Here is a 15,839-nt window from a genome sequence, read left to right on the forward strand (position 1 = left end):
TCTGGCCAAGATGCACTTTGAGATTCCACTTCTGAGAAGAAAACCCTGGTGTGACTCCACCATGCTTGCCTAGTCGGCCCGAGACGCCCTGAGCACGCAGCCGCCAGCCTCTCCAAGGTCTCCGCAGACTTCGCCCTTCAGCTGGCAGTGGCTGCCGGGAGGATGGGCTGTGATCACAGGTACTCAGAAGAAAATTAGGGCATCAGCTTCCAGTGAAGAAGGGTGCCTTATTCACACTCTACAGTACTGTTAGGATAATTAAAAAATACTTCAAAGGCTCCTAAAAGCAGTGCTCTCCTAATGGGAACCAGGGCTCCTGGGAGAAACAGCTAACGCCAGGGCTAAGGCCGGAAATGCAGAGAGCCTGGGGCTTCCTGCAGTGCCAGGAAGCAGGGAGGGGCCCAGAGAAGGATCAGAGGAGGCCAAAGAACAAAGATCCCGCCTGAGGGGGCTCCCTCTGGCCAAATCTGGAATAATTTGAGTGAAAAAATAACATTCATAAGGGATTCTGACCCAAGGAAAAAAATAGGAAATTGTTGGAGAAATACCTAATGTTAAATGACGAGTCAATGGGTGCAGCACACCAACATGGCACACGGATACATATGTAACAAACCTGCACATTGCGCACATGTACCCTAAAACTTAAAGTATAATTAAAATAAATAAATAAATAAAATAGGAAATTGTTTAGGAGAAATACCTAATGTTAAATGACGAGTCAATGGGTCCAGCACACCAACATGGCACACGGATACATATGTAACAAACCTGCACGTTGTGCACAGGTACCCTAAAACTTAAAGTATAATTAAAATAAATAAATAAATAAATAAAATAGGAAATTGTTCAGGAGATATACCTAATGCTAAATGAGTTAATGGGTGCAGCACACCAACATGGCACATGGATACATATGTAACAAACCTGCACGTTGTGCACATGTACCCTAAAACTTAAAATATAATTAAAATAAATAAATAAATAAATAAAATAGGAAATTGTAAATCCACATTGCTGGGGAAGTCGGATAAACTCAGGGGCTGACAAGGGCGGGATCTTCACGTGGTCCTGGGGTGCCTCCCACACAGGACATATTTTAGTTCCCGGGGAACAGCCAGGCAGAGCCCGCCGTGAGGGACGGGCCAGTCACACCACTAGCCCTGCGCTGGGTAAACCTGCGCTGGGTAAACCTGCGCTGGGTGGAATCTGCGGTGGTGGCATCTGCCTGGGTAAAATGCGGAGGCCCTGCCAGCAGCCCCGGGGAAACTCAGCCCTACCCTGCAAGGCCACGTCAGCAGCCCCACCAGGTCCCTGACCAGAACATACCCTAGGAGCAAGATGGGGACCCCTCCAGGCCAAGGGAGGCAAGGCCATGGAGGGCCAGTGACCCCGGCCTGGATGCTGCGGACTCAGATGGGCTCCAAGCAGGGTACAGCCCCAACGCGTCAGTGTCAGCTTCATCTAGATGGCCGTCCTGTGCCAGGGACGCCCCTGCTTATTGGAAACGCATGCCTGGGCATGGGGCTGGGGGCTCCGGTGGGGCATCAGGTGGACGAGTCCTCACAGGCTCTGGCAGATGTTCCTGCATCTCCTTGGGAACTTTTCTATGAAGTGCGGGGCTGTTCCAAAATTTACAATGTCTATCAAAAGAAAATTTCAAAGTTTGTCTAGCCTTTCCTAAAATAAACGTTTTAGAGCAAACTTGAAAGGCATCTACAAAGAGAATTAGGGATAGGAACCAGAAAGAGGTAAGCCAATCAATGTTATCTGTCATCTGAATGCTCTTACAGCCAGATACACCCCGGTACTGTATCCAGTTGATGGAACTGCACCCCCCAAAAAGACAGCCACAGAGCGCCCGGCCCAGAAGTTGGAGGAGACGGGGAGGATCCTCCTCACAGCCTTGGCGAGTGAGTGGCCCTGCCTACCGGGGCTTGGACTTCCAACCTCAGGAAGCTGGAGGGCCTGGGTCTCTGTTCTTTCAGGTTGGCCATCGGCCTCCAACTCAGGACAACCAGACAGAACTTCACTAGCCCCATGAACTGCACACCACAGAAGGCACTTTGACCCCACGACGGCAGCTCTGGGCTGTCCCAGTTACAAATCAGAACCTCCAGGAGCCACTCTGGGGGGCAGCCAGGGCGCATCAGGGCCCCCAGGGCAGCAGAGCTCCCCTGGCCAGGCTCCAGGCTCAGGAACAGCTGCGGGGCTCCCATGCTCTCCCCCGTTTCTCTGCCAAGGTGCTGGCTCTTCTGCTTACCCAGATGCCCACCCCCCTCTAACTCTGAACGCCTCAAGGCTGCTTCTGCGTTTCTGGCTCACCTGTGGTCACCTCCTAGGAAGCATTCTTTCCTCGGTGACGGGGCGCAGGTGCTGCCTCTGCTGAGCTGGTGGTTTTCTTTTTTTTTTTTGAGATGGAGTCTTGCTCTGTCACCCAGGCTGGAGTGCAGTGGCGCAATCTCGGCTCACTGCAAGCTCCACCTCCTGGGTTCACACCATTCTCCTGCCTCAGCCTCCCGAGCAGCTGGGACTACAGGCGCCCACCACCGCGCCCGGCTAATTTGTTTGTATTTTTAGTAGAGACGGGGTTTCACCGTGTTGGCCAGGATGGTCTTGATCTCCTGACCTCACGATCCGCCCACCTCGGCCTCCCAAGGTGCTGGGATTAGAGGCATGAGCCCCCGCACCCAGCCCCGGGCTGGTGGTTTTCTAAGACACTGGACACCACAGAGGCCCTCTCAGACACACGCTCTGCTCTTTCCTCTGGAGAAAGGCAGCCCTGGCACCTGCGCGGGCGGCTTCACATGGAAACAGAGTCTATAATGTGAGCAAGTGAGGGCGAGGCCATGCTGTTCTCACAGGCAGTTTTGTCCGAGAATGTCCTGAACACCAGTGGACAGCCCAGAGTCTCCCAGTGCCGTCTCCTCCTTCCCATCGTCAGGGCTGGGTTTCAGGCCACATCGGGTGGGTCTAGGGCGAGGTCCCGACTCCCAAGGTGGCCTTTCTGCATCTGTGCGGGATGCTGGCGGGACTGGGGTGCTGACCAGGCCTCTCCACTCCAGCTGGGCTGGACACCAGCACTGGCCTCACAGCACTCTCGCCTGCCAGCAGCTCTGTCCCGCCCCAACCCCAAAGCAGCCCCTGAGCACAAGCAGCCGGGGCCTCATGCAGCCCCGAGACCCTCCCCTAACACCACCTCCCCCAACACCACCACGCATCCCCAGCGCCCTGCCCGCAACTTGGCCACTTCCATGGCCTGGGCCTCTGGCCTCCACCCTCCGTGCAGAGGGACCAGTGCTCTGCCTGGACACCAGCTCCCCAGAACGAGAGAGAGGCCACCTCAGGAGGAGAACCAGGGTGACCACAGGCTCCCCCCAGCACCTCCTCTCAGGGGCTGAGGTCTCCCCGCCTGCTAAAGACGGCTGGGCCCATCCATGGTGGGGGCCGGTCTTGCACCAGCTGCTACCACAGTCACAGCTGGACCAAAAATGCAACAGCATGAAAAGCGACATCCCAGCTTGGTGTTGCTGCAGCCACAGGCTGCTCACTCCTAACAGTGACACACGACAACAGACGCAATGGCGCAGTAGAGAGCACGCATCACCCAACAGGAGCGTGAGGTTCGGACACAACGGCGCAGTGCAGGGCACGCGTCACCCAACGGGGCGTGAGGTTCGGACACGACGGCACAGTGCAGAGCACGCGTCACCTGACAGGGGCGTGAGGTTCTCCTGCACAGAGCTGGGCACAACGGGGTTTCAAAGCCACATTTCCACATCTCTGAAAATTTCGACTCACCTCATTTCTGCCAACAATTAGAAAAAAAAAAATTCTATTTTCTAGATATGCAAACAAAATTCAAACGTAACCCTTGGCTCCCTGGCCTGAAAGGATCTGTGTGCGGTCAGCACGTCTGCAGGATTCTAGAATGGATGACGTCCCCACCCCGGCGCTCTAAGCCCCGTTCCCTCCTCCCGCACCTGCCCTAGGCCCTGGGGTTTCTACCAGGGGAGAGGCACCCAGGGAGGGAGCACACGCACCTGTGATGGGCACATAGCCAACGCCCTGCTGGTACACTGTTGGCATCAGGACCACGGGCTGGGGTGGCATCACCATGGCAGCTGGAAGCAGCTGAAACACAGCGGAGATGGTCCCGGGGTCAAGGAGGAACATCCACCCATCAGAACCTCGGGAATCGCCCTCCCCACAATTGCCCTCCCCACGCCAGCCCAGAATCGCCCTCCCCATGCCAGCCCAGAATCACCCTCGCTACACCAGCCCTGAGTGCACAGGGGATGCTGGGCCCTGCTCCCACCCCTGCACCACCTCCTCAAATCCAGGAGGTGACATGGCTTGGGCTTACAGACCCCCCTCTAACTGGGACGTGACTGAGAGAGGATGGTGACAGGAGGGACATCCCAGTGTAGGTGTCGAGTCGGCCTGGGGGGAACCACACTGCACTGCTGTGGTGTCTGAGTTTGAAAGTGTCAATTTCACATAAGTCACTGCACTGCTGTCAACTCTGAGTTCAAAACTGTCCACTGTGGGTAAGTCACTGCACCGCTGTCACCTCTGAGTTCAAAACTGTCAACTGCGGATAAGTCACCGCACCGCTGTCGTCTCTGAGTTTAGTTCAAAACTGTCCACTGTGGATAAGTCACTGCACTGCTGTCTCCTGAGTTCAAAACTGTCAACTGTGGATAAGTCACTGCACCGCTGTCGTCTCTAAGTTTAGTTCAAAACTGTCCACTGTGGATAAGTCACTGCACTGCTGTCGTCTCTGAGTTTAGTTCAAAACTGTCCACTGCAGATAAGTCACTGCACTGTCGTCTCCGAGTTCAAAACTGTCAACTGCAGATAAGTCACTGCACCGCTCTCTCCTGAGTTCAAAACTGTCAACTGTAGATAAGTCACTGCACTGCTGTTGTCTCTGAGTTCAAAACTGTCCACTGCAGATAAGTCACTGCACTGCTGTCTCCTGAGTTCAAAAGTGTCAACTGTGGATAAGTCACTGCACCGCTGTTGTCTCTGAGTTCGAAACTGTCAACTGTGGATAAGTCACTGCACCGCGGTCGTCTCTGAGTTCGAAACTGTCAGCTGTGGATAAGCCACTGCACCACTGTCGCCTCTGAGTTCAAAACTGTCAGCTGCGGATAAGTCACTGCACCGCTGCCGTCTCTGGGTTCAAAACTGTCAGCTGCGGATAAGTCACTGCACCGCTGTCTCCTCTGAGTTCGAAACTGTCAACTGCGGATAAGTCACTGCACCACTGTCGTCTCTGAGTTCAAAACTGTCAACTGCAGGTAAAATCACTGGAGCGTCATGATGGTTCTGTGTTTGTATGAAAGCATCTGTTAAAGACGTGTCATGAGACATTTACACATGGTCACTCACGGCCGGGACATGCTTTAAAATATCCCAGCTTTAACAAAAAGGGGGTGGGAGGAGCCAAGATGGCCCAGAAAAGCAGCTCCCTGCTGCAGCCTCCCCACGGCAGCCTCGCCGCCACACCCTCCCCGCCGCACCCTCCCCGCCGCACCCTCCCCGCCGCAGCCTCCCCGCCGCACCCTCCCCGCCGCAGCCTCCCCGCCGCAGCCTCCCCGCCGCACCCTCCCCGCCGCAGCCTCCCCGCCGCAGCCTCCCCGCCGCACCCTCCCTGCCGCAGCCTCCCCGCCGCACCCTCTCTGCCGCACCCTCTGCTGCAGCCTCCCTGCCGCAGCCTCCCCGCTGCAGCCTCCCTGCCGCAGCCTCCCCGCTGCAGCCTCCCTGCCGCAGCCTCCCCGCTGCAGCCTCCCTGCCGCAGCCTCCCCGCTGCACCCTCTCTGCCGCAGCCTCCCCGCTGCACCCTCTCTGCCGCAGCCTCCCCGCTGCACCCTCTCTGCCGCAGCCTCCCTGCTGCACCCTCTGCTGCAGCCTCCCTGCTGCACCCTCTCTGCTGCACCCTCTCTGCTGCACCCTCTCTGCTGCAGCCTCCCTGCTGCACCCTCCCTGCTGCACCCTCTCTGCTGCACCCTCCCTGCTGCACCTTCCCTGCTGCACCCTCTCTGCCGTCACATCTGCCTGGCATTTCCCACAGCACCATTTTTCAGTAACAGCCTGAAAATCCTCTGGTTGATGATACAGACGAGACGGCAGGAGCTCTGCATCTTGGAGCCTCTAACTGGCCCTCCTGATGCCCCCAGGAGCTGCAGGTGCCCTGAGGATGGAGACGGCTGGGAGCCAGGGCGCTGACGTGCTGGCCCCACAGCCAGGCCTCGACTTCCTGACCCCGAGCGCAGCAGCCCCCAGGCTTCCCCCACATCTCCAGAGATGCCCTGCCACACTGCAGCCAATGCCTGCCCTGTGGGGAGGAGCCTGGTGTCCTGCAGGGCCCAGGGCTGTATCTCAGACCCTGGAGGGCTGCTCAGCTGGACCCTAAGGGCAGAGCTTGGAAGGGCTGTGGGGGGCCTCCGAGGACACAGGGGTCTGCAGTGGAGACCACCACAAAGGGTGGGCTCATCTTAGGAACACAAACAACCCCTATGCTGTTTCCCCAGACAGAGAACATGGGCAGGAGCAGTGGGCAGGGCAGCCCCTCTCTGCCACCAAACCACCCAGGGCCCCTGCCCTCTGTCCTCAGAACGTGAGCCCTGCTGTTTTATGGGCTCAGTGCCTCCAGGAAAGAGACGAGGGTGTCTGTGGGGCGGCATAGCCCCGACGTGCTCCAACATACCCCAATGCGCCCCACCCTGCCCAGGCGTGCAGCTCACCGCGTAGGACATGACGAGGTTGATCATGCCTTCCTTGTCGTCCCCCTGCCTCCCGCTCAGGCTGTACCACTTGTCCTCCACCTTGCCCTGCCTCAGGGACTCCGGGATGGTGATGTGGGTCCAGGCAATGCGGTCGTCCATGGAGAAGGCTCTCTGCGGGAGACAAGAGGGAGAGGCCCCAGGCATCAGGGAAGGGGCCACCCTGCCCCTGCAGCCGCACCATCGTGGGCCCGCCTCGAGTCCCCGTCTTATCTGTGGAACAGGGCTCCCACCTGCACCAACACCCCATCGATGAGACCCCTCGGGCAGCGCAAGCTTCACGATCGTTTATCAGCCTCCGTAGGGGACTTCTTCCCTCTCTCCACCAGAATGGGCCAGGGCCAGGGCCAGGTCTGGGGCTGGGGAAAGCGAGGGCCCTGGGCTGCTGTCCTCCTTCAGTTCCGCTTCAGGGACACTGGCTGCTCCTCCCCAGCCCTCGGGGCCCCATCCTTGCTCCACCGGCTGCCACCTGTCAAGCCCCAGAGCAGCCGGGGTGCAGACTGGAAAGGACACGGGGTCTGCCTCCCACAGCTGACTCTGCACTTCCCATGCGCTCTCTACTCTTCTGAGGGCCAGGGAGGGGAAAGCAGGTAGGGACAGGGAGAGAAAAGCCGGGAGGAAAAGGCAGGGCCCAGGCAGGGAGGGCTGGCCGTCTGCTGGCCTGGCTGCCCCACACTGCTCCCCGGCTCCCACCCAGTCTCTAGCCTCACAATGCCACAGGTGTGAGGTGCCGGGACCACACTGAGCAGCAGCCTCGCCACATCCCCTCTGACCTTCTGACTCTGCCTCAGAAGCGCTGCAGGTGCAGCCACGGACGGGACTCAGGACCCTCAAGGGTCACGACCATTCGCATCACCAAGAACAGCTTTCCCACCCAGTAGGCAGCCGCACTCTCTGGAAATCCCACCTGCTGGTGAGCGGGCGGACCCTGTGCGCCCAGCGGGGCGGACACATGCACGCTCTGTCCCTGGAAATCCCACCTGCTGGTGAGCGGCCAGACGAGTGCCCAGTGGCGGGGGACACGTGCACGCTCTGTCCCTGGAAATCCCACCTGCTGGTGAGCGGCCAGATGAGTGCCCAGTGGCGGGAGACACGTGCACGCTCTGTCCCTGGAAATCCCACCTGCTGGTGTGCGGCAAGACCCTGTGCGCCCAGCGGGGCGGACACATGCATGCTCTGTCCCTGGAAATCCCACCTGCTGGTGAGCGGCCAGACGAGTGCCCAGTGGCGGGGGACACGTGCACGCTCTGTCCCTGGAAATCCCACCTGCTGGTGAGCGGCCAGATGAGTGCCCAGTGGCGGGAGACACGTGCACGCTCTGTCCCTGGAAATCCCACCTGCTGGTGTGCGGCAAGACCCTGTGCGCCCAGCGGGGCGGACACATGCATGCTCTGTCCCTGGAAATCCCACCTGCTGGTGAGCGGCCAGACGAGTGCCCAGGGGCGGGGGACACGTGCACGCTCTGTCCCTGGAAATCCCACCTGCCGGTATGCGGCCAAACCCTGTGCGCCCAGCGGGGCAGACATGTGCACGCTCTGTCCCTGGAAATCCCACCTGCTGGTGTACGGCAAGACCTTGTGCGCCCAGCGGGGCGGACACATGCACGCTCTGTCCCTGGAAATCCCACCTGCTGGTGAGCGGCCAGACGAGTGCCCAGTGGCGGGGGACACCTGCACGCTCTGTCCCTGGAAATCCCACCTGCTGGTATGCGGCCAGACCCTGTGCGCCCAGTGGGGCGGACACGTGCACGCTCTGTCCCTGGAAATCCCACCTGCTGGTGAGCGGCCAAATCAGTGCCCAGTGGAGGGGACACGTGCACGCTCTGTCCCTGGAAATCCCACCTGCTGGTGAGCGGCCAGATCAGTGCCCAGCAGAGGGGACACGTGCACGCTCTGTCCCTGGAAATCCCACCTGCTGGTGAGCGGCCAGATCAGTGCCCAGCAGAGGGGACACGTGCACGCTCTGTCCCTGGAAATCCCACCTGCTGGTGAGCGGCCAGACCCTGTGCGCCCAGTGGGGCGGACACGTGCACGCTCTGTCCCTGGAAATCCCACCTGCTGGTGAGCGGCCAGATCAGTGCCCAGTGGAGGGGACACGTGCACGCTCTGTCCCTGGAAATCCCACCTGCTGGTGAGCGGCCAGACCCTGTGCGCCCAGTGGGGCGGACACGTGCACGCTCTGTCCCTGGAAATCCCACCTGCTGGTGAGCGGCCAGATCAGTGCCCAGCGGAGGGGACACGTGCACGCTCTGTCCCTGGAAATCCCACCTGCTGGTGAGCGGCCAGACCCTGTGCGCCCAGCGGAGGGGACACGTGCACGCTGTATCCCTGGGTCATGCTTGGCACTGGGGATGTTTCCAAATGTAAGCATGTTCAAGGAGCTGGAAACAATCCCTTTTTCACATTCCTTGGGGAGAGCAGGACCCTGTCATGCACCCAATGAAACACCAGGTGGGGAGCCACGCCTCGAAGCCAGCCAGGAACGTGGCTGTGTTGGCAGGTGTGTTCCCACGGCAGCCACGCTCAGCCACGTGCAGCCTCCATAATAGCTGGCACGTCCCTCTCACCTCATCGAAGATCTCGAGATAGAAAGAGTCCACGCCTGGGGGCACCGTGCAGTGGATGACCTTATTCCAGCGGGGATTCTTGGCACCATTGTGTGCCGTGGGCGTCTCGTACACCGCGTAGCCCAGGCGCAGTCGGCAGTAGGGGTCCATGCGGGTCATGCCGTAATTCTTGGCCAACTTTGCCTGGAATGAAGCCAATGTCAGGAAAAGGAGGTGCCAACCATCAGGAGAGGGTGGGTTCTCTAGGCCGTCTGCCTCCCTGAACCCTTCCACGAGGCCTTTTCCTAACACATAGACTACAGCCACTCAGAGTCGCCTGAACACGGCTGTGACCTGCTTCCCAGGAGGCCAGGAGCAAGAAGAGTGAGCCACAGATGGATCGTGCAGTTCTGAGACAAAGCACGTGGCTTGTCCTTGACAGCAGAAACCTACGACGCTCACAGACACAGCTGAGGCCGCCACTCACCCACCATGAAGGGCGCGCTCTCTAATGCCCTCCTCAGAAGCAGCTGAGGAGGGAAAGGGGAGGAGGTCCCGGGACAGAGCTGAGAGCCAGAGCATGACAGGGAGTGTGAACCTGCCCCCGGAGCATGATGACCCGGGAGAGGTGCATCCTCGCTCTAGGTGAGAGTGAGGACACCTGCTGCACGTAATTCAGACGCCACGTGGCTGCTTTCCTCCCTCGTGAAGGCAGCAGCCCTGCCTGTGCTATCGGAGTACGTGGGGTTTTGGGGACTGGAACTTGTCTTTCTTGTGTCTCCCAATCACAAGGAGCCACATCACATGTAGACTATGAGATTCGACTTCAGGCCAGGCGCTCAGCTGGGCGGGGACATTTGAGGTCCTCGGGGTGGGAGTGAACGTGTGTTCAGAATAAGACAGAAGACCGTGGCAAGTAAGATGATTGTTCAGCAAACAAACTCAACATGGATGGCAGGTTCAAATATAAAACCTAAAACTGTAAAACCTTTACAAGAAAAAACCAGGAGAAAAGCCCTCGTAAGCTGGGTTGGGTTCAGCCCTGCAGCTCTGGCTGCCTGTAAAGCATCCTGCCTGGAATGCAGACGGCCTCCCTGTACCACTGCCACCCGCTCTCCTGCAGCCAACCCGGCTCACCCCCAGGAGCTGGTGATAGAGACCCCGGGAGCTATCCCGGCCCTCCCACCCACATGGAGCCCGCCAGTTCCTCCTTCCCAGTGGAACAGAGTCCAGACACTGCCCCCCCGACCCCCTCTGAGGGAACGGCCAACCTGTCCTCACCAACCCCCCTCTGAGAGTACTGCCACCCTGTCCTCACCACCCCCCCCCCCAAAGGCACGGCCACCCCATCCTCACTGACGCCCCTCTGAGGGCACGGCCACCCCGTCCTCACTGAACCCTCTCTGAGGGCACCGCCGCCCTGTTCTCACCGCACCCCTCTGAGGGCATGGCCACCCCGTCCTCGCTGACCCCCCATTGAGGGCACGGCCGCCCCGTCCTCGCTGACCCCCCCGCTGAGGGCACGGCCGCCCCGTCCTCACCGACCCCCCTCTGAGGGCACGACCGCCCCGTCCTCACCGACCCCCCTCTGAGGGCACGGCCGCCCCGTCCTCACCGACCCCCCTCTGAGGGCACGGCCGCCCCGTCCTCACCGACCCCCCTCTGAGGGCACGGCCGCCCCGTCCTCACCGACCCACCTCTGAGGGCACGGCCGCCCCGTCCTCACCGACCCACCTCTGAGGGCACGGCCGCCCCGTCCTCACCGACCCACCTCTGAGGGCACGGCCGCCCCGTCCTCACCGACCCACCTCTGAGGGCACGGCCGCCCCGTCCTCACCGACCCACCTCTGAGGGCACGGCCGCCCCGTCCTCACCGACCCACCTCTGAGGGCACGGCCGCCCCGTCCTCACCGACCCACCTCTGAGGGCACGGCCGCCCCGTCCTCACCGACCCACCTCTGAGGGCACAGCTGCCCCGTCCTCACCGACCCACCTCTGAGGGCACGGCCGCCCCGTCCTCACCGACCCCCGAGGGCATGGCTGTCCCGTCCACGCCAACCCTCGCCGCACAGCTGAACTCTCCCCTCCTGTGCCCACATCTCTGGACTGCCAGGTCCTCTGTTTTCTATTCTCGTCCACATACAAGTTCCCTCCTTTCACTTCTAACCAAAGCTGTGGCCAGTCCTTTTAGGTCAAAACTGCCCCATTCTTGGGTCCTTAATTTTAGCGTGTTTCTTGGGTGGCCACAGCGTACTCCGGAATGCTATGGAGTGACAGTTTTCCGGAAGCTCCTGGGCAACAGGCATGCTCAGCCTCTAGCAGCTTCCAATTCCCTTCTGCTGCAAACCCACAGATCTGCCAGATCAGCTCTTACACTCCAAACTCTGCCCCTGTAAACTCCTTAGAAACTGCCCTATTTTCTGGAGAGTATGTAGCAGGAAAGTCTGAGACCAGCGTGATTTTCCAAAGCTTTCAGGTAACTGTGCTGTCTCTGCCTAGCTGCTATGACTTATTTTTATTAATAACTTTAAAGGCTTTGAGCAAAGCCAGCTTTCTGGGTGGCACGTGGGACTCCCCCGCCAGCATGCCCGTGCCTGTCACCGATGCCTGCTCACATTGGATCCTGCCTGCTTCTGCCACACTCAGCATCATCCTCTCATTCCCGTCTCCTCCCACTGCCCTCTGCACTGTGACTAGAAAACTCTAGGATGAGCGTCCTGTGACATCAACTGCTCTGCTGAAGTGACCTCCTCGATGTTTACGGAAGCATCTGCCCATTCACTATGACTGCACACAACCACATGCTGTTCTGGTGCAGGAGACACTGTGGACACCGTGGGGACACATGGGCACCGCTGCCTCCCCCACAACGGGCAAGAGACGCGCGTCAGACAGCAGACACCGTGGGGACACACGGGCACCGCTGCCTCCCCCGCAACGGGCAAGAGACGCGCGTCAGACAGCAGACACCGTGGGGACACACGGGCACCGCTGCCTCCCCCGCAACGGGCAAGAGACGCGCGTCAGACAGCAGACACTGTGGGGACACACGGGCACCGCTGCCTCCCCCGCAACGGGCAAGAGATGCGCGTCAGACAGCAGACACCGTGGGGACACACGGGCACCGCTGCTTTCCCCGTAATGGGCAAGAGATGCGCGGCAGACACACGGCGCAGCAGATGGCGTTACCACTGCAGGGAGTGACCAGCTAGGAGGACCAGGTGTGCGGGCTGCAGGATCTGGAGGAAGAGCTGCAGGAAGCGGGAGGAGAACGGCCAGGGAAGAGGAAGGTCAGGAGTGACTAGGGTGAGGAAAACATGGGCCCAGCTGGAGCAGGCTCAGCAGGACAGTGCCCACGAGAAAGGCCCATGCGGGAACGGACCTACTCTGGCCACGCTGCAGGGGCTGAGCGGAGGCAGTGGGTGGGTGCGGGGGGCTCCAGGCCTGGACGGGCTGAAGGTGGCGCCTGTGCTGAGGGTCAGGCCTGAAGGGCAAGAGGTGGACATGAACCTGGAGCACCAGCAGCACCAGGGCTTTGGGCCTCAGCTTCCAGAGTGTGGGGCAGCCACCTGCAGACGGGGGGGGGGAAGCCGGGAGGGTGGCCCGAGAGCTCCACCTTGGGCACACGGAGCCCGGAGTGCCCACGGAACACCTGGGGAGGCCATGTGGCCATGGTCCGTACCTAAGAATCTGGGGTGGAGCTGAGTGGTCGGCTCAGGCCGGGGCCAGCACGTGGGTGTTTAGACCCACAGGGATGCAGAAGTCACCAGGGTGTGTGGGCAGAGAGGGGAGGAGGGCTGAGGACCAGACCCCTTGGCATCCCACTGGGGCCCCAGGAGACAACAAGGGGAAGCAGCGAGGGGACGCAAGCAGGGAACCACCTGTGTGGCCGCCCGGAAGCCAAGAGAAGCAGGAAACAGGGGCTGAGCTACCTGGCCCAGTGAGGAGGCGAATGTTTCCCACCACTGGAGCTGTGCCACAGAAGGCTGGGTGAGCTCACGTGGAGGAAACAGGCTGCCTGTGGTGGGCTCCAGGGTGCGGGAGAGGACCAAGGGGGGCCAGAGGTGTGGGCAACGCCAGGGCCACCTCCAAGGCCCAGCCAGCTCTGGAGCTTGAACAGTGTGAGGTGGAGTGCCCTGCGGTCACCAGGCCCTGCCAGGAGGTGGCGGCTGAGGACGGGTGATGGCACTGGCTGGCCTGGTGGCAGCTGGCACAGGAATGCATGGGCTTACGGGAGTTCACTGGGTGGGCAGAGGGATCGGCCACACCAGCACAGTAACAGCTGCACAAGCAAGGGTCTGAGACACGCCGCGAGGAAGGGGTGACGGTGCAGCTGTGCTCACCACACCATGAAGCCCCTGAAAGCAAGTCTTATTTGTGAGGTCCACGGCGATTCTTCTGCCTGCTGTATTTGTGCATTTCTACGAAAGCCCGCGTGGCTCACAGTGTGTCTCCTTTTCCTGCATTTCTACGAAAGCCCGCGTGGCTCACAGTGTGTCTCCTTTCCCTGCATTTCTACGAAAGCCCGCGTGGCTCACAGTGTGTCTCCTTTCCCTGCATTTCTACGAAAGCCCGCGTGGCTCACAGTGTGTCTCCTTTTCCTGCATTTCTACGAAAGCCCGCGTGGCTCACAGTGTGTCTCCTTTCCCTGCATTTCTACGAAAGCCCGCGTGGCTCACAGTGTGTCTCCTTTCCCTGCATTTCTACGAAAGCCTGCGTGGCTTACAGTGTGTCTCCTTTTCCTGCATTTCTACGAAAGCCACGTGGCTCACAGTGTGTCTCCTTTCCCTGCATTTCTACGAAAGCCCGCGTGGCTCACAGTGTGTCTCCTTTCCCTGCATTTCTACGAAAGCCCGCGTGGCTCACAGTGTGTCTCCTTTCCCTGCATTTCTACGAAAGCCCGCGTGGCTCACAGTGTGTCTCCTTTCCCTGCATTTCTACGAAAGCCCGCGTGGCTCACAGTGTGTCTCCTTTCCCTGCATTTCTACGAGAGCCCGCGTGGCTCACAGTGTGTCTCCTTTCCCTGCATTTCTACGAGAGCCTGCGTGGCTCACAGTGTGTCTCCTTTCCCTGCATTTCTACGAAAGCCTGCGTGGCTCACAGTGTGTTTCCTTTTCCTGCGGTCTTACAGACTGTTTTCGTGTGATCAAAATCGGCGTTAAATCTGCCGATTTTGGCTTTCACTTGAAAGACCACTAAGCGACCACGGGCTGGCCCCGAGGCTGACCGAGGGCTGCTCTGTGGGGAGGGAGGGTGCAGGCACCGGCACTGAGGCCAACGGGAAGCCACTCACGCAGCACACGCCGGGTGGTGGGGGCGCCGGCCGCGCCTCCTCCAGCTGCCGGCGGGGGTCCGGGAGGCGTCCTTGGGCGTACTCAAGCCGGGTGGAAGAGCCAGGCCCTACACAGAGCAGACGCCCACCTATACCCACTACTCATCACTTGAGTTATGTTTGGTAGAACCCGGGGTCAATGCCAATATCTTTCACACAGATCGTTTTCAACATCACACAGGTTTCAGGAAAAGCGGGAATCAGAAGTTCTGTTTGCCCGCTTAGGAAATGCAGTATAAACGCCGAAATCCTCAATCCCACCCCCACCGAGCGCACCAGCCCCAGGCAGGCAGGAGGGTGCCCCAAGGCCCACCTGTACCACCGTGATGTTCAGTCGGCCCACGGTGCCCACTGCGCCTCCGTACTGCAGCTGCTGGGCCGCCTGGGCGTCCAGCTGGACCTGCCGCTGCTGCTGTGTGGGCGTGATGCGGAGGAAGTCGTGCGGGAGCTCACCGATGTACACCTGCGGGGCCGGGGACCAGAGAGGCCAGTGAGTCAGGGTGGGGGCACAAAGCAGCCCGACAGCAGCTGCCCCCGGCATTCCCGCGGCCCCGCCCCCACCCATGTCCTTATCAAGTCCTGGACTGTGCTCAGCCTCAGTTTCCTCATCTCTAAACCGAGGGGTCAAGGGTGTCCAGCCTGCCCCAGCGGTACAGGTGCTGCCCTCACTCAGGAGATCCCCAAATGCAGGTTTCTGCCGCTAAAAACGGGTTCCTGTCCTCAAAGCCTGCTCAGGTGGGTTTTCAGGTCATTTTAAAGGGTCTCCCTTGCACCATGTGTGCCCACGGCTTCTTTCTCCTTGTCCACAGCTAAAGGCAGGGCCACTGAACTGCAGGTCACTTGGTCAAATGAATGAGACAAAAGCTGAGCCTCAGGTCTAAAGTGATTTGGAAAACCCTCTGCTGATATACTTCAAATGTTTCCACATGAAACAGCTGAAATTCAAAAGTATCCCAGAAGAACGCAGGAAGTAAATCGATTCCAAACAACCACGAAAGACCTCCCCACTCTGCATCCTGTGTCTCCTCGACCCTCTGTCCACCACTGCCACCTCTGAGGGGAAGAGAGAGGATGGGCCCAGGCAGGACAATGCCATCCTGAAACCACCCGCACACCTGCAGCGGCCGAAGGGGCCTGGGGTAAGAACCACGCTCCACAGGTGAAAGGTCGC

General features: G+C 59.8%; 1 protein-coding gene across 2 annotated transcripts in view; it reads right to left on the reverse strand.

Moving 5' to 3' along the window:
* The window catches only part of TOLLIP (toll interacting protein), a 36,677-nt gene that overhangs the window by 7,547 nt on the left and 13,291 nt on the right, over window positions 1-15,839 (reverse strand). For both annotated transcript variants that reach the window (XM_016920090.4, XM_063783699.1), the window contains exons 2-5: window positions 14,982-15,131; window positions 9,358-9,540; window positions 6,753-6,905; window positions 4,044-4,134 (exon numbers count right to left, since the gene is read on the reverse strand). In XM_016920090.4, coding sequence (XP_016775579.1) covers window positions 4,044-4,134; window positions 6,753-6,905; window positions 9,358-9,540; window positions 14,982-15,131 — 577 coding nt within the window. The remainder of the gene's footprint in view (window positions 1-4,043; window positions 4,135-6,752; window positions 6,906-9,357; window positions 9,541-14,981; window positions 15,132-15,839) is intronic.

This window comes from Pan troglodytes, chromosome 9, assembly GCF_028858775.2.
Source record: "Pan troglodytes isolate AG18354 chromosome 9, NHGRI_mPanTro3-v2.0_pri, whole genome shotgun sequence".
NCBI classification, from domain to species: Eukaryota; Metazoa; Chordata; class Mammalia; order Primates; family Hominidae; genus Pan; species Pan troglodytes.